This window comes from Scatophagus argus, chromosome 11 (assembly GCF_020382885.2).
Source record: "Scatophagus argus isolate fScaArg1 chromosome 11, fScaArg1.pri, whole genome shotgun sequence".
NCBI lineage: Eukaryota > Metazoa > Chordata > Actinopteri > Scatophagidae > Scatophagus > Scatophagus argus.
The window spans coordinates 18,515,044-18,534,277 of NC_058503.1; the positions used below are offsets into that span (position 1 = coordinate 18,515,044).

At 42.1% G+C, this 19,234-nt stretch overlaps 1 protein-coding gene across 3 annotated transcripts in view; it reads left to right on the forward strand.

The window, feature by feature from the left end:
* LOC124066928 (neuropilin-2-like) overlaps positions 1 to 19,234 on the forward strand; it is an 89,888-nt gene that overhangs the window by 49,153 nt on the left and 21,501 nt on the right. For all 3 annotated transcript variants that reach the window (XR_006844668.1, XM_046403797.1, XM_046403798.1), the window contains exons 9-13: positions 2,634 to 2,809; positions 3,157 to 3,330; positions 4,724 to 4,868; positions 15,546 to 15,620; positions 16,423 to 16,587. Coding sequence is in view for 2 of the 3 variants with exons in the window: in XM_046403797.1 (XP_046259753.1) it covers positions 2,634 to 2,809; positions 3,157 to 3,330; positions 4,724 to 4,868; positions 15,546 to 15,620; positions 16,423 to 16,587 (735 nt within the window). In the remaining variant the exon portion in view is untranslated. The remainder of the gene's footprint in view (positions 1 to 2,633; positions 2,810 to 3,156; positions 3,331 to 4,723; positions 4,869 to 15,545; positions 15,621 to 16,422; positions 16,588 to 19,234) is intronic.

Sequence of the window (19,234 nt, forward strand, 5' to 3'; positions counted from 1 at the left end):
CTTTAACACCTGAAATTGCATTATATATCACCCTACTTTTCACACTATACTCCCAGCAGTGAGGTCCAATTCAATGTGTCTTTTGGCCATTTCTGTCTCCCCATGTATGGCCCATCTCTTGTGATGTCTGCAGTCCATCACGGGTCTGGGGAAAGCACTGACTTTATATGCTAAATCTTGACAGTTTCAGACTAGTTTTAGCCTTTTCTAGAGAAGGATGACAGAGTCTGTAACGTACGAGGTAACACGGTTCTGCCACACTTTCAGTGAGATACATCTATGACTCTCAGAGAAAACTTTATAACCAAACATATCCGCTAATAGCTATGCAGTATCTTTTCTTTTTCTTTCCCTGCACGTAGACGTATTGACAAGCACCCGAACACACCACCGGCAGTGAGAGTGATAATGCCCTACACAGGCCTATAAAACCAGACATAAAGCAGTCAGTCAGTGACATGTCATCAACTTAAATCACGCTTTTATGTCTCTCTTGCTTTTTACTTTTTTTCCACCTATCCCTCTGCAGTGTCGCTCTGTTTTTTCTTCCTCCTCATTCTACTTCCTCTGTCCTTCCATTGCCTTTGCTGACAGCTTCCATTCCCGCTTTTCTCTTGCTGTCTCTCATTTTCTCCTCCCCATCCTTTCCCTTAAATCTTCCCCTTTCCTGTCTATTTCAACTCTCCGTTCCATCCCTCCGTTTCTCTTTACATAATCTCTTTTTATTTTAGCTGTGCAGCACCTATCATTTATTTTTATAATTTTTTTTTCTCACCTCGTGTATGCGTGTGCATGTGTGCGTACGGCCCATGTGCGTATGTGTCAGCTACCTAGAGCCTCAATGGTCTACAGTTTTTCTAAGACCCTGTCACCAGGAAAGGCACACCGTGTCTAGGCTAAACATCAGAGCATATATTTATACGCATGTGTGTGTGTGTGTGAGAGAGAGAGAGTTTTAAGGACTCTCATATTGGTGTGTCATCTATTTCTGCTATGATGATCTCCAGAGATGATATTCACACCGACTCCCGCTGTACCCCCATATGAAAAAAAAAAAAAACAAAGAAACAAAAACGCTGCTTGAAAAGACAGATGCAAAAATAAGAAACATAAAATAAACAACGCAATGATAGAATTTTCTTCTGGCTAATCAGCTTTTGTGTCTGTTATGGAGCTTGAGGGAGCTCATCTAGCGTGGCTTAGCCGTTGTTGTTGTTGTTGTTTATTGTTGATTCATTATTTACCACAGTGAGGCACGGCTGCAGACGTCACGACATTAAACATTCATCTCCATGTAGACCAGAAGAATGTCACCATCAATCTCCGTCACCCTTCGCTGTCAATCTGCTCTTTCGCTCTTTCCTTCTTTTCACCAGCATCTCTCTCTCTGTCTTTCTCACCCTTTATATTCACCCTCTGCCTCTATAGTCCATTCTTCTGTTTGACCTTTTGTCTATCTCTTTATCTCCTCATTGTCCTTTAGCTCCTCTTCCTCACCTTTAAGCCTGCTTCGTCTTCAAACCTTTCCTTCCTCTTTCCCCCCAGTTTTCATCTCTTCTTTAATCTGGTCATTTTTTCTCCCCCACCTGCTCTGTTTTCAAATTGAGATGGTCACTTTGTGTTGTGCTGTTCCCTTTGTTTTTTCGCCATTATTCATGCAAATAACATATTCCGAAGCCTGTTCAGCTAAAACACATTTGTCAGGATAATAAACAGTATCCCTTTGATCTGCAACAAGCTTTCATTTAGTTTTTCCATTTGGGAGTTCTCTGGCTCAGTTCCCCATGAAGAATCCCATTTGGTAGCTTGGTTAAAGTTATGCATCAACTTTGCAGCTGCAGGAAGGAAAAATAATGAAATGAGCTGATGGAAAGCCGCAGAGTGAGCACACACCAGTCGTAGTTTTAACAATGCATGTAACAATCACACAAGAGTTGTTTTCTCCTAAGATCAAACAGTGACACCAAATTATTCCTCATCTCAAAGTCACATTCATTCATTTCTTTTTCAGTTGTACGATGCTTAGCACTGCAACAGCCTTATTTAGCCAGACTGGACTTGGACTGTACTCAGATTTAAGGAAAATCCAACTGACTTTAAAAGACAGTAATAATGATAGCATATATATGAATGTTTACTTATTTTTTTTTAAAAAAGATTTCTGTTACTCTTGAATATTTATAAAAAATATCTTCCTTCACATTTTCATTTCACAGACTTATCCTTTATTTTATTTTATGACTGTCCAGGACTGCCCATGACTGATAATACAATGGCGTTTTGAAAAAAGTATTTGAAGTTAGTATGTTCAACAAATTCAACCTTGCTATGCAAGAAATGTCCCATTTATACTATCCTTTCTGCACGAGTTAAGTTTTCTTGTCGATTTGGTTTTTTGACAGTTCATGAATACAATGTTTTTGGCATGGTTGGTATTCCGATCTTTGAAACACAAAGACAGACCAAAGTTTTCCAAGCTCAACTTTGGAGCCAAGCTTCTCAACATTACCGTTGTGAGCTGATTTTAAAATCCAGAAAACAATCAAAAAGTTAATTTCATGCTTTAGAAAATGTCCAGCAGTAACATAAGGTGTTCTTATTCCACTCTCTCTCTCTTTGTATCTCCCGTTCAGATGCACCCTGCTCAGAGCTGCAGGGCATGTTGTCTGGGCTGTTACCCGACTCCCAGATCTCTGCGTCATCCATGAGAGACATCCATGGCTCCATGGGGGCTGCCAGGCTGGTGGCCAGTCGGTCAGGCTGGTTTCCCAACCCGACACAACCCATAGCTGGAGAAGAGTGGCTACAAGTACGTCACCTTGTCCTCATACATAACAGTATTTTGCTCTTCAGAGAACACTGCAAAATGTAGGAAAACTAGGAATTCAGGTTCAGGTTCAGGAAAAAATTGTGAGACAAGATTGAGAAATTCAGCAGTGCATCCAGCAAACTGTGATTTGTGTAGCGGATAGCGTTTCAAGTCACCAAAACACACTAGAAAGGCAGAGACGAATGTAGTGCTTAAGGTCATTTTAAAGCACTGATCAATTGTGAAGGAAAGTCAGAGCTGCCAGCAGAGAATATGAGAAGAGACTGGCTTCTGGGGTGCCCACAGTGAGCCAACAACAATAATAATTATCTTTGATTGTGTTACAGGTGGACCTTGGTGTACCTAAGATGGTGCGTGGCATTATTACCCAGGGTGCAAGAGGGCTGGAGGGCAGCTCCAGCGCTGAGAACAGAGCATTTGTCAGGAAGTACAAACTCGCCCACAGCTTGACTGGCAAAGACTGGACTTACATCACTGACAGCAAGACTGGAATGGCTAAGGTAAAGGAGGTGAAAACACACGCACACACATGCACGCACACACACACTTACAGTCGCTGACTGTCTGACATGTACATGTGTACTCTCCTCTCTCTGATTGTGACTGTCAGTTCCCCCTCATTTGTAGTTTATTTATAGCTGTCTTTCTCTCAATCCCTCTTCACTTCCCTTCTGTCTTCCTTCATCTCTCTCTTTCTCTCTCTCTCTCTCTCTCTCTCTCTCTCTCTCTCTCTCTCTCTCTCTCTCTCTCTTTCAGCCTTGTCATTTTCAGGAAAAAGAATCATTTTATTACAGCCTCAGCTCTGATAATAATTCAGTTTAATCACCTCACTCCTCATTCTCCCTGCTACTGTCTGTGTCTAAATTCTCTGCACTCTCTCTCTCTCTGTCTGCTTTTCTTTGTCTCATCCTCTCTTTCACTCATCCTCTATTTGTCTCTCATGGGTGTTAATTAAAAATGTCTTTCCTGCATCACCACTCAACACTGCTGGCAGTCTAACGCACTGTGAGACAGGGCACTTTAAACTCTGTTCTCCTTTCTGAGACTGTGACTTAAAACGCTTTAATAGCACTACTGAGTGCCTGGCTTTCCTCCTGATGCTAAAATCCTGTTCTCTCTCATCTGCCTGTCTTTTTAAATGAGCATCCTGGGAAATTCTTCAGACATTTTTTTTTAAATTCCAGAAATGGAGAAGACAGGAGATACATTTCAATTAATGAAACCAATATTACAACATTCACAGCCCACATTTTGAGAGGACTGGCGCAGTCAAGTCGTTTTTCAGCTTGTAATAAATCTTGTGTTTTTGCCAGAGGCTGCTGGAAGCCGACTCAAAAATTTACTTGAAAATCAAAGCAAATGCAGTCTCTGTTGTTATTTTTGTGACACGTGTCATACTGTGCCTGGAAACAATGCTGATTAGGAGTGTTGTGTGACTTCGGAGAGACAGGCTCACTATTTTGCTATTGTTTTTCAATGAGATGTGATTGGTGACATGACAAATTTAACTACCTCTGCAGCGTTTATGTCTTTGCCCGTAGTTTCAGGATACTCTACACCACAGAACAATGTACCAGTGCACCCACGCTGACAGACGTCACATACATCAAACAAACATCAGAATAAAGCTTATAACTCATTGTTTTGTATGCCAGACGCGTATCATATCAGCTTTGGCTTTAAGACTAACTCCAGGACGAGCAATGATACCTGTAGTGCATTTTCCCTTGAATCAGCACTGAGGAGACACAGGCTACAGAACTTTGCCATATGCACAAACATAGGAATGTCACAATTGTCAAGAAGAAGTCCTTTATAGTGGAGGGGAAATGTTTCAACCTTATTTATTTAGGAAATACACTCTGTAACATCACTGTCCACATCTGCTCTTAGATTTTCGAGGGAAATGGCCACTACGACACTCCAGAGGTGCGGAGGTTTGACGAGATCGTGGCCCAGTACATCAGAGTCTTTCCGGAGAGATGGTCGCCTGCTGGGATCGGCATGAGGATGGAGGTTCTCGGCTGTGACCTGCCCGGTAAGAAACACGCACACACACACACACAAGCATGCATGTGTAAGATCACAGAATGCTTCACATACACACACACACATGTTGAAGCACAAACATACACATGCAACACACACTCACATACAAATGCACTTAATGCAATTAAGACAATTATGCAGCTGTTATGAAGAGCAACCAAAATCATATATAATCATAATTATTGCGACACTTGATGTATACGGTATGATCATAATTACAAAACAACATTAGTGACCGAAAATGTGCTGCGGAAATCACGTCATTAACCTCTTTGGATAGCTGTAATAAGTGTCTGTTCATGTTCATGCTTTATGAGCATTTGGAACGTGTCTTAGCATATACAGTCTGTAGCTTAATGTATGTGTGCTTAAGTGTGTGTGCATATATGTGCATTCTGCATAGTTGCCAAAGTTAATCATCTTGCTCTATAGGAGGTATTACAGCATGTCTGGACGGGGATTAACATGTCTAGGTCAAGAGACTTTTACTACTAGTGGCCAGCTGTGTATTTGTATTGTATTGTGTTCACAGCTTATTATGTTAATAACATGTAGCTAGCGTGTAGTGAAGGATTAGGTGAAGTACATGGTCTGGTGGGTATCGGCATGCTCAGTATATTCCATTTGATATATTTTTCTACTTCAGGATTTGTGTAAACAGAGTGATGATTTAGTACACAGAGTGATGAATGCAGACCATTAGTCTATAGGTTTCATTATTGGAGCAGTGTAGGTACCATTTATTACAATATGTTACTGTTGTATGGAGCTTGTTAGCTGTGGCAAGCAAATTATTCTCAGCTGCACGATAACTTCAGTAATAAAGCAGGTCCTTGTGAAAACCTCCCCACATTTATTACTTAATGTTGAGCAATAACAACATGCTGCATAAATTCAGCAGCAAAAAAAGACTTTGTCACTGAAGTTGTGATATTTTTTCCTCCATCCTGCCCTTTGTTACGAAGGATTCAGAGAACAGATGAAGTCTCATCTACGGCCAGCCTCCTCTCCTCTTATTTTCTCCTTCACGTGCCATCAGATCTTAACGCTTTAGTCAGGTTGTGACATGTGAGAGGTGAAGACAAGAACAGGAAATGACATGTACCTGTTCCCAGTGGACATGATGTGGGCTGTTGGCTGCAACTGATGGTCTGCCTCAAGAACTGTGTACCCGTGTGTGTCAGTGAGGGAGAGCCCGGAGGGAACAATATATCCTAGATGTGTCAGGACTAGCCAAGAGGTTGGCGATGATGAGAGAGAAGGGACATCCTCTACTGTTAACGCGAGTTTTAACAGGCTAACATGACTCCATTAAAACAAATAATAATGATAAAATTCATTGAAGGTCTGATTTAGAGCTGTTTATATCAGGGCAGGATTTCACCTTGTGGAACAAGTGAGTATTGCGATTACCACTGAGATAACATGGAGGATTATCTCCGACAACACAACTGATGGAAAGATAAAAACCCTCACAGGAAAAACTGAATAGTCAAACACTGTGGCTTCAAGCTAATTTAACTCCTCCCCCAGTTAACAGCATCCATAATGAGGGACGTGAAAATTTATCCTGAAAAAAATTTCTCTTTTTTTCATTTTGACTTTCACTCACTAGTAATAAAAACCTTCTAGCACCACAAAGTAACAGTGAAATCTTGACATAAAATAGGATCTTGTGCTGGACTGGTTATCTAACATGTACCAGTTGTATATCATGAGTGGCAGCAAATGATTTCTTTCTAATGGAGATGAATGTGTCCTAATATGTCCACTGAGACTGCATCGGCAGTGTTTTCTCATGTCCATACTCATTGCTTGTTGTTGCGCCTAATGACATCAGTGCACATCATATCTGCAGCCACCATCTCCGCGATCACAGCGCGGCTCAGCCTCTTGGCTATTGCACTGTTTCACTGAATGTCTGCTGGTGTGGCTGTGCAGCATGTCTGCGTGCCAGATGTTTGCCTTCTGGATGTAATCCGTGCATTAGACGCGACAACAGTTCATTCCCACTTTGCCCGAACACCACAGCAACTGCTCCTGCTACCACACACCACCACACGCTACAATAATTCCACGTCTTAGATGCTTATATAGCAAGTTGATTTTGTTAAATTTCACTTTGTCTGGCTTTTAATTGTCTCCACACTGTGCGACGTTTGGATAATAACACCGACAAACACATGATCTCACCAGTCATGCAGTCACAATCTGGTGCTATAAATGAAAACAATGAAACAAAAAAGCACATCTGACTGAAAGCACGGTAGATTTTGGTTAGTTTTTTATTTTGTTTTTTTTTCCTCGCTTGGGTGTGTGTTCTGTGTGTGTGTCTGTGTGTGTTTGCAAGTGTTAAGTTGTAACGGGAGATAAAATATTCAACAGAGTGCATCAGCTTCAGTCCACTGAATGCAGCTGTTTACACATAAAAAAAAAAACACACACACACACACACACATTCAACTCCAGAGGACCTCTCCCAAACACACACACACACACACACAGTCAGAGCTACAGATTGGAAGTAAGATATAAAGTCATATCTTTGCACCACCGTTCAGATTAAATCCTATGAGGTTTCGTTCTTTCTCTAATGCTTTTCTAACACCCTCCAAACAGGCAGCATTCAAAATGAATCAAGTCCTGATTTTTCTTCTCGACAGCGATGGTATCCGTGAAAGTGACCCCACGTTAAAAAACACATCTTTCCTCCCTTTAAAACATTTGAACAGCAGGAGTTCCCCTTTTCGGTCAACGCTGCCTGTCTCAGCACTGCTCAGGAAGTAAAAGAATGAATTAATGTATTGATGAATAAATAAAAGAAGACAGCAGCAGTGTAAGGTAATCTCGTGTTCTCCCAGACACACACACACACATTCACACACACACATTCACACACACGCCAGCCTGCAGTGGATGCAACAGTCACAATGGCCTTTGTATTATTCAGTAGCTAGTTTCAAATCCCTGTTTGCCGTTGACATAAATTACAAGCCTGGACTCATTTAAGTGTTTGACATGATGAAATTATTTAACATCCATATTTTGCATTCCAAATTACATATCTACTGTGAAAATAAGAAGCATTCTCTCAGTTTCTAGAAGTATTAAACATACTATGCAGTATGTGTGTGTGAGCAGCATGTTGGTTTGCTTTATTTACTGTGCATAAGTAGAGATAATGACAACATGTCAATCACAAAGCTCATATCCTCTAAACACCAGCTTTACCAAACTCACAAAGAAATTGCTTTTCCATTACTGCCCCTGTATTGTTTTCATATTTTTTATAATGAGGCACACTGACCTGGCTCCGGGGCTGTAAAACAATTTCCTCACATGGGAGAGACAATCTGAGCACCCAATTACAAAGAAGAAATCTGAAATTACAGATTCGGGGTTCTTAGGGGGCGCACAATAATGTAGTTTAGAATTTCATCATTGCGCCAAAACCCCTGTGCGAAAACAGAAACAAAAGCCAGAATATTATTGCAGGACTCATTCTGATCATTCACGCTAGCTATGGATGCAACATGTAATTTAGGTCTTGTAACCCCCGACTATTGGATGTGAAGTGAGAGCTGCCAAGCTTCCAGTTTTGTTCATGTTTTAAATGACTGAGCTATCAGAACATCTGCTACGCTCTCATCTCTTTCACACCACACCTAGTTGTTGGCAGGCAGGCAGGCAGACACATATGTGTACACACACACACACACACCGCACACACGCACATGCACGCACACCACCTGTTTGGCAAAAAAAGACAAAGGTTTGGTTCTTAGTTGTGCAAATACATGTTTAGGTTCTCATCTCCATTGAAAATGGTGGTGTTATGGGTGGGGTACTTGGAGAAAATAACACAGAGGAAAACACAGAGAGAAAGAGAAAGTGGCTTTTTGTCCAGTGTCTCACAGTGGCTAATAACATCTTTGTCTTCATTCATCTGCTGCTGCTGTCGCTGCTCTTTGGATCGTGGATCTTCACTTGTCACGAAACCTTAGAAACTGCCAATCAGGTTCTGACAGAAATTATGCCCCTTGTCCCTGTGTTCCAACAAAACCACAACGATCAGCTCAATGGGTGCACTGCATTTGGTGGATTACGCCACAGCTGGTGGCTTGTTTCAGTCGCCTGTCGCTTAAAGATTTGTGTGTAAATGTGAAGGTCTTTTAGCCAAGAGGGTCAGTCTGAATCTCAGGATGGCCCGGGGAAATGCCTCAGTGGCCAGTCCTCGAGAAGAGATGATTTTTGTGAATGAGAAGTTTGTCATTGAAAAAGCAAAACTGTTACTTCAGCAGACGTCTATCTAGTTTGTAGTCCATGCTGTAATGGGCAGGGCGAGCGGTAGCCGAGAAGCTGCACTGTTCCTGTCTTTCACACGTTGCACACACCTCCTCACACCAGAGCTGCAGTGGCACCCGGGAGGGAATGTTGTTTAGAGTTCTTGTTCTAGAACAGTCCAGAGGTGTTCCGCTGTTCCAGGTTTCCAGCCAATCATTCAGGTTTAGCCAAGTGTGTGTGTGTGTGTGTGTGTGTGTGTGTTTTCCAGGTCCAACATTGCTGATCACTTTCACATGTGAGCCATGGCTCTGGTCCAGATACTTTCATGTGATTGGTGGGATGTGTCCTCACTTACACCCACTCATCTGTCTCTCCTGTGCTCCTCCTCCTCCTCCTCCTCCTGTCTCATCTCACTCCTCCTCTGACTGGACAGTTTACAGTAGTAATCTTAGATTTACCAAGAATGAACACAGCCAGGTTGCAAAATATTCAAAAACGTAATGAATGCATTTATTACTGGTAGGACTGGTAATAGGGGTGGATATATTACATCATTATCAGTAGTTGTTGTTTCATGTTTAATGTATGTTTTAATTAAATTAATCAAAAGGAACTGTAGCAAATTGCTGAGTAGCAACAGATCGGCTTACTTTAATAATAAAATGACTTGAGCATACAACAAAGTGCCCGCATGATTCTATTATTTCAGTTCATGAAGTTTCAGACGCGACTCGGCTCTTCTATACCAACAGGTATAAGCACACTAGAAGCAATGGAAAATAATGTTTGGGAGGGAGGCAGGGCGAGCAAATGTTTGTGGCTTCTGCGGCACTCGTTGCGTCTCCTCCCCTTTGACTTCTTTCCCATCAGAAGAATTTAATCACTCCCTGCTCCTGCCAAGGCTCCTGTAACAACCCCACCACCACACACACACACACACACACACACTCCTCCACCTTTTCCTTTTCCCCTCTTCTCACATGCTTTCTACAGACCCATCTCTCTCTCTCTCGTTTTTTTATTTTATTCCTCACCTGTCACAGCCTTTCAAATTAACGTGAGACTAACCTGTCACCAGTGCTGCCTTTACTTTATAGATTCTGAAAGCTAAATATTATCTCCCGGGAGTTGTAAAATATTTTATGACTCTGCAGCCAAGCAAAGATCAGGCATTGCACAATTTCCAAACACATGACACTGTTTTTTAAAATCTTATTTCCTGATGGGATAACTGTTTGGAGTTTTTACAGGATAGCAACAGTTTGTTTCCATGTGGCTGTCAAAAGGCAAAATACTGGGGCACTTGAGTGTTGAAGAAAATCACCTGGCTGCCACTGCAGAAGGGTTCAGTGCTCGGCAGCGCTGCTCCTGACTTGGGTCATTTGTTCCAGTAAACACAATAGACTGGGACTGGGGTGATGTTCCAGTTTCAAGTGCCTGACAGTCAAGTGCACACCCAAAGAAGTTATTTTAAAGCATATACAGTCATGTTCTGTTCAGTTCAGGAGTGTAATTTATTTCTTCCTTCCCTTCTTTCTTGAAACATCGCACATGGCAGCACTTAGGATTGGGCGCTGGTTCATTGTGGGTGCATGTGTGTTTATGTGTGTGTGTGTGCAAAAAAAAAAAAAAGACTTTTTGCAGTATAAATATTTAGGTTTGTCTCGGCACCTCTTTGATGTCTGCCTCTTTTTGTCTCCTTACTTGCCGATCCTTCCTTCCATCCATCCATCCATAAAAAGTGACCTGTGGGCAGTATTTCGGCTAAAATTCAAAATAGAGAATGAGAACATGTAGGTTGAGTCTTAAACTATAATACACGAAGTAGCAGCAGACAAATTATCTTTGCATGTTGTTTAATGTCTGTGGTATTTGAAACCACAGGCATAAAACACGTTTATATCTTCAGTGACGTCTAGAGAAACATGCAACACATATTTTTTTGTCCATGACCCAAAATTTACACACAGTCTGTCATTGCACCTGTAATTTATTATTAAGATAGTTGAAGGCTGTCTTTTTTTAAGTCCAGGGCAGTTAGTAACTCCCTTAGCTTCATGGTTTTTGCCGCATTTAAACTCATTTTCTTTATAGCCAACTGCTGTTTGCTGATGTATTTCGCCTTTCGCTGCCAGCAGTAACATCTAAGTTGTGGTGGAACTTGGCTTCACACTTAAGGCTACAATTCCAGTTGCATACCCTATGATGCTTTGTTGCAGTGTGCTAATGAGCAGTTCACTGTATGTAGTTTCCTGACATAATGAGCTTCTTTGCTTTAAGTGTCTCAGCTGTGTCATGGACAGCTCTGCTTTTAAGCCACTCTTTAAGCTCTCTTACTGGTGGCTTTTTAACTACAGCGACACGCTCGGTCGTATAACACCACTACATTTTAACTGGCTTTTTCCCCTGTCTACCAGGCATTAAAACTTGTGGTCCAGTACAGCACTTACTGTAAAACCAGAAATCGTCTGTAGCTTGCTGTACAATGGGCTAATTAGGCATTTAGTCCCAAAAGAATTTCCTGCCGTAAAAATCTCATTTTCCCACTCACTACAGAAGAGGGAGTCATAATTAGTCCAGCACTTTAAGCTACGTACAAATCAAACCTGCACATTGGGTTTTTAAATACTGTCATCTGATTTGCCATTTAGATCACTGGCAATGATTTTCACCCAAAAACACTCATGTTTTCCACCATCGCTTCTCATTTGATGTCAGACTCTAACATTTAACAAACCCATTTTTGGAAGTTCCACAACAAAAAATTTCCAGGTTTTCTCTCATTAAGATTCTCTCCAAATGTAGCATACAGTTTTAACTCTGCACTTAAACATGTAGTGTTGATTGTTTCAGTGAGCTGCCGGGCACAGTTTTGATTCATTAAGGAGTTTCTACAAGTCAGCCAGTGGCATCATAGCCGATAGCACACACACACACACACACAAAGAGTTTGCCAGTCAATCGGTCAGTCAATCACGTAGTCATTAAGTAAAGGAAGCCCACCCACACACACACGCACATCATGTCACCGTTAATTTAAGTAGGGATGACATTTCTCTCTCTTCCCCAAACACACACGCACACACACTCTCACATACTGTGTCAGTAGTCATTATTTAGGCTGACAGGGGTAGATTTATACCCATAGCTCTTTCCATAATTGAACAGTTTTCGTCTCTCTCTGTTTCCGCCTCACTCAGCTCAGTCAGCAACTTTACAATGAGCCCTGGGGCCTGTGACTGTGCGTGTGTGTGTGTGTGTGTGTGTGTGTGTGTGCGTGTACGTGGTTAACCAAACACCTTTCCAGTTTCTCATTTTGAGGTGTGTGGGTGAGGGATACAGAGAAAACTATGGAGAGCCATGGCAGGTTGCTGTAAGTCAGTGGGATGACCCATCTACAGAAGACAGATGTAAAGATTGGTGTTTCTTTTACACTCCTGTCTGAATCCTTGTGTTTAAAGCATCCTGCACTGTGTTATCATCGTCGTATTTCTCACACAAGTGACTAAACACGCTGCCCGTGTCTGTCTGTCAAATCTAGTTCAGCAGATAAAGGAGGCAACTTCCTGCAAAAGCAAGCTGAAAATTACAAGTTTGAATGGATTTAATTATAAAGTAATCCACTGAAATTATTTTACTGACCTTTACATCAGCTCCAGAGTGGGCCGTGATGGATGGAAATAAAAGGGGGCGAGGAGGATGGTGAAGAGGAGGAGTAAAGGGAGAAATGACAGGACAGGAGACGACAGGCAGAGAGGAAAATTGGATTAGATGAGTGGAGTGGAGATGGAGTTAGAAACGGGAGGCTGACAGGAGCTGTGTGTGGTCACTAATTAAGAAAATGGTGGTGAGAGGTGGAAAGGGTTATGTTGCCTTCTCCATTTCTCTCTCTCTCTCTCTGTCTCTCTCTTTCTCTTCATCTATCTCTATGTAACTCTGTCCCTATCCGTCTCTCATCTCCATTCCTCTCTTTCTCCCCTCCATATGGGGGGCTAATTACAGTGGTAAAGGGCACCAAATTAAAACAGCTTAATGTCAGCAGCTGGGAGCTACTTATCCAATGCAAATATCTAATTCTGTGTGTGACTGTGTGTGTGTGTGCGTGTGTGCGTGTGTTTGTGCTTACATAATAATCCTGCATATTTTCACTGTGAGCAGACTGTGCTAACAGCTCAATAAAACAAAGTTATGCGCACACACAGTACACATTAGAGGAATGAATAAACCCGAATGCTGCAGCGAACTCAAGGCTATTAGCAAAGGTTAAGAGTTCACACTAAACAAGACGTATAGATCAGCAAGTGAGTCATGGAAACATCAAGAACAACCAAACAAGCAGTAAGTCAACAGTGGTCTCAGATTTACTGTGCCGGTGATTATAACGGACACAAAATAACACCAGACAGAGTTACAGCACAGAGAGAAGCACTGAAAGGTTGAAAGGGGGGTGACAGATCATAGGAAAGAGCAAAAGAAAGAGACGCAGCCTTAACAAGGAGAGAGAAAGATCTGCGGGCAGACAAAAAGCAAAGGACGGGTGGAAATATAAATATGCCTCAGGCAGAGATGACAGAAAGAGAGCAAGAAAAAGAGTTATGGAGATGAAAATTGTGGTTGTGGTAAAACAGAAACAACACTAGATAGGGTTTCACTTATACGCAGGAGAGAGGAAAAGAGAGATTGACTTGTGTGTGTGTGTGTGAGAGAGAGAGAGAGAGCCAGAGAACATGTGTGTTTGTGCAGTGAGCACTTTTTTTTGTGGTGTTGATGGTGGTTTTGCAAAGCAGAACTGAAACTGGTCAGATTTATTGTGACAAATGAAAGAGGGACGATGGAAAGATGGAGGGGCTTTGCAGAGCTGAATGACAGATGAAAGGGGGGGGCAGACTGTAATGAATGGCAGAAAATAAGAGATACAGAAAGAAGTCATTTCTAAGAAATATTTGTTGAGAGGTTTGTGGCATTGGCCTTGTGCCATGCAAACCAATCGTCTGTTCCCTTTTGTCAATGTATAGACTTACATCAGTGTGTGTGTGTGTGTGTGTGTGTGTGTGTGTGATAAAGCATTCAGGGCTGTTTAAAGAATCTCAACCAACAGTTGAAAACTGCTTATGAAGACCAGAAGGTCTTGGGGTTACGCTGACATACCCCACTGCTGACGAGTGAGTGAGTGAGTGTGTGTGTGTGTGTGTGCGCGTGTGTGTGTGTGTGCGTACATCTCTGTTTGATCTATCATATACTGGTAGCATGCTGCTGTGCACCAAGGTCAGTTTGAGTGCAGCATCAATCATCATAGTGTTTTGGGTGTAGGCCTGTGTGTGTGTGTGTGTGTGTGTGTGTGTGCCAACCTGCAGTGGGTAAAATGAGTGTGGTGTGTCGCAGTCTTCAGCTGAGTGCCAGCTCACTGCCTCGGCTCACTCCATCACTGCCTGGCCCATGACAAACTTAGCCTTAATGCACAGTTCTAGAAAACAACGGTGACGTGTGCACAAACATCATCAGTTATTGTTTAATATCTGCATTTTTCTCTGCTCAAACTCTACTGCTGCTCTGTTGAAATGTTTCTATTTTCCAGTGTGAGGGGGAAGCAGAACAAACTGTGAACATTTGAAAAGAAAAGATTTGGGAATTGTCAGTCCAGTATTTTTTCTATTTATTAGACAAGTTGTGCTTGAGGTTAAATATAATTAAAGCAAATTAACTTATGCTGTTGCTTGTATTAAATATGAAATGTTAAATAACGCTTACCACTGATTTGGTTAAAGTGGTAGCTGAGGATGATTGATCAGAGTTGCGTTTTACTGATACATGCTGATAGCAACATGCTACTAAGCTTGATACACTATATAGACAGAAGTATCCAGACACCTCTTTACGGAGCTGTTTTTAAGGGGTTGGCCTCAGCCCCTGACTTCCAGTGAAGGGAGATCTTAATGCCTCAGCATAACAAGACATTTTGGACAAAGCTATGCTTCCAAGTTTGTTGAAGGCCCTTTTCTAGTCCCACATGACTGTGCCCCAGTGCACAAAGCAAAGCTCCATAAAGACATGGTTGGATGAGTTTGGTGTGGAAGAACTTGACTGGCCCACACAGAGTCCTGACCTCAACCCCATCCAACACCTTTGGGATGAACTGGAACGGAGATTGTGAGCCAGACCTTTTGGTCCAACATCAGTGTCTGACCTCACAAATGCTCTGCTGCATGAATGGACAAAAACTCCCACAGAAACACTCCTGTCTGCAAAGCTGCAAAGACTAAAGTCCCTTTTAGTGTACTGGTCATGTGTCCCAGTACTTTTGTCTATATGGTGTATGTTGATATCTTCTGCCATCTCATCTCATTCTTTTCTAACCTTTGGTGTGTTTTATTCCTGTTTGCAGAAACCACCACTGTACCTGACACCGCGACCCCCACCTTGCCCAGGGAGGAGCAGACGACTGCTGCAATGAGACCAGGTGAACACACAGGCACACTCACACACCACACACATTTTGTCTCTGTCTCTCGTCCGCACACACTTGCACACACGCTCAACGCTCTTAAGGTCAAACTCATGATGTCATCGTACACCACAGGGCCTCTGGGCTTTGAAGTCTGTTAGATTCAAGAGTCCCACAGGAAGCTCTGTTTGAGTGAAAATAGACTCACAGCCAGAGGATCTCACACACACACACACACACAGACGTATTGGAAATATAATTTCACAGCTTCAGGTCAACAACTGTCAGGCAAGTAGCTTTACTGGGTTAATGTATAATGATGTCGTCTAACAAGCCACTCGTCTCCTCGATTTATTTTGTTGCTACACATCGGGAATACTAAATGCATTTTGTAATGCTTTACTTTGTTCTGTATTGTCATGTATTTTTTTTTTTCATTTCCTGTTCTGTGTAATCTCTGCTCTTTTCTCCCTTTGATTCGTATCTACACCCCCTTTTACTGCTTTCTGTCTGTCTTGTTTCACTTTCTTTTATCCTCTTCACTGATTCTTCTGTGTTGCTCATTATCTCTCCACATAATCTCTCTTTTACTCTAATATTTGTACTCAGCATGATTTATTGAGATATGATATTACATGAGCACTGTTGCCAAAATATCAAATGGGAATCTCTCTCAAAGCGCTATGAAAACAGAGACGAGGCAGTGGTTTTGGCGCTTAACAAATAGCCTTAAAAGAATAAGAAAATGGCGCTCAAAGCTAAAAGGCGGCTTGATAATTTACTTTACTTATTCACAATCTGAGTTTCTCTTCCACAGCCACCACGCCATCCCTGTCGGCTGTGTGTGACTTCGAGCAGAGCTTGTGCGGCTGGTCGGCTGATCCCCAGTCAGGTGTGAGCTGGTCCCTGCACACGGCGAGCAGCAGTTCGACCGGACACGGCACACACGGAACGAGACAGGATTTGGCACTGGGATCAGACAGTGAGTACTGATTTGTTTGTAATTCGCATGAATTATTTCGGCGTCCAAAAACCAACCACATGCAACATTACAGCAATGACATTTTCTAACAAGACCCTTTCTAAGTTGAGAGGTTCATACTGGACGTGATTTTTTCTGGATTCAAATCATATAGCATTAAAAAGGTATATTTCCAAGTATCCAGTTATTCTGGTTTTTAATCAGATGTTTACATTGTCTCTAAACTACCAGCAATACTTTCAGTCTTGCAGGGTGAGAACCCATCAGAACATTTTGGTCAGGTCTTCTTCTCCACATAAACATCAAAACTTTCTGCAAACTTTGGGTGCCCTTTCGAACCACATTCCAGTTATCATCTTTCTCGCTATTATTCATTTCAAGGCATTTCTCATTTTGTAAGCATTGCTTTGTTGGGATGCGTGGCCTTCCTCAGCACAAAGACTTATTAAGCTAATTAAGAGCAGAGTGGTTGTCCTGTGGAGGAATATTGCAGATCCCAGTGCTGGGGGGAACCACTGACAGCAACTGACGCAAGGATTTCACTCTGATCTGCGAAAAGTGTGTACGACCAAACTTAATTGGAGTTTTAACCGTTTCACTTTCTCTAACCCAGTTTGCTACTTTGTCTTTTTTCCCAGTTTTTTTCTTATTTTCAGCCCCATCTTTAATTCACAACCTTCTTTCTTATCTTCACCCCACAATTTCCTTTTTTCCCGTTTCATTTTTTGCATTTTATTCACTCTTGTAGGATATTTTGATTGCTCCTTTTGTTTGACTGTAATTACCATACTTTATCCTCTTGGTTTGCTCTTTTCCTCTATTTTAACATCCATTTTATCCGCCTCTAATGTCACTGCATATGTCTTTCTGCTCTCAATCGTCATCACTTCATTTCTCCTGGTTTCCCCTGCTTCTTTCATTCCATCCTTCCTCGATACTCATTCTACAATGTATAATTTTTTTAATGTCACTTTCCACTCCCAGTCCTCTCACTCCATCACTTTGATCACCTCTTTCTCTCCGCACTGACCTCTCTCCCATTTCCCCCAGTGGTACTTGCCGTTTTCCACATCTGTCCACCTTTAATAAGACAGCAGGAGGATAACTGAGACTGTTTTATCCATCTCACACACACACACTCACTGCCTCTACCTCTCCACATTTCTCTCTCTCACACACACACACTTACTTACTGTACTTACACACCCATAAGACTCACACACATTGCCCAGAGCAGTCAGATAAGTCAGATGATGTCTTTGACAGAAGTGCTGCCTTAGCTCTCCAGCTCCCCCGAGGCTCCACACACACGCGCGCAAATACACACTTACACAAACCACTCAAGGTGGGACTGTCTGCGTATTAAACACTCAAGGTGTGTGGGTTTGTTTCCCACACACACACACACACACACACCCACGACCTTGCCATCCACCAAGGTTTTCTCTGTATCTGTTGAAGCCATCCGGTTTATGGTTGACTGAGCAGCTCCTTCATAAACAGACGGGGCCCTGACATAAAGGCAAGGTTCTACCTTACACCAGGCTGTGTGTGTGTGTGTGTGCGCGCACGTGTGTCTGTGCGTGTTTGAGTGTGTTTGAGTGTGTGTGTGTAATTGACATAGCAGCGTCCCTGTCTACGTGTTAGACAGCAACATGACATTAAGTCTTGTTCTACAGCAACATTAGCGTGGCACCCTGTCTGGAAGCTGTCTCGATATGCAAATCAAATCCTGAACCCTTGTCACTGAAAGCCCTGTTAGGATTTTAAAGTAGAAAATCCGGCTCATGCAGAGCTTATGAGTTATTCTTCTGATCTGATAGGGTACGACTGAAAATCTGTACCCTGTGGAGATGTTCATTGAAAGAAAAGCCTTCACACAGCTCATGGTTGGTGGTGGTTTAGCTATTGATAAGGAGAGGGAATGAGAGTTAAAAAAAAATCATTATATCATTATAACATCTGTTTATATCTTTGTGACATCACTTTAATGTGATCCAACAGGTGTCACTGAGACACAAAATATAACCCAACCAGCTTTCTCTGTGATCTTCTCTTGAACCGGTTGGTAAGGTTGTTGCAGCTTCCTCCCACAGTCTTAATACATGCGGGTTAGTCTGCAACTCTGCATCGCCACTGGCTGACTGTGAATGTGAGTGTGGATGCCTGTTTGTCTCCATATATGATGAACTGGCAACATGTCCAGGGTGTACTCAGGGGCTGGAATCGCCTCCAGTCCCCCACAACCCACCAAAGGAGAAGCAATTACAACGAATGGATGAATAATAATTTCACTTTGATGAAAAGTGGATATCAGTTCCATTTACAAGCAAACCTTGATGTGAAGGCAGGTCAGACCGATCAGGACTGGGTGATAGTGAGTACAGTAGGTGATTTTATGAAGAACTGAAAAGCCTAACTTCTAGAATTTACTCATTAACTCATGATCATCATTAGACGTGAAGGACTCTCTTGAGCAAGCAATGCGTAATAATGCGTGATCATTTGGTAGCCATGGAAACGTACTTGCGTGAGTGTGCATATTTTTCGAACTTGATCAAATGGTAAGTTAGTCCAGAGGAATATTGATAAGTTGTGATACAAAAGTATTCCTTAAACCATAACTTTTTAGATAAATTTAACACAA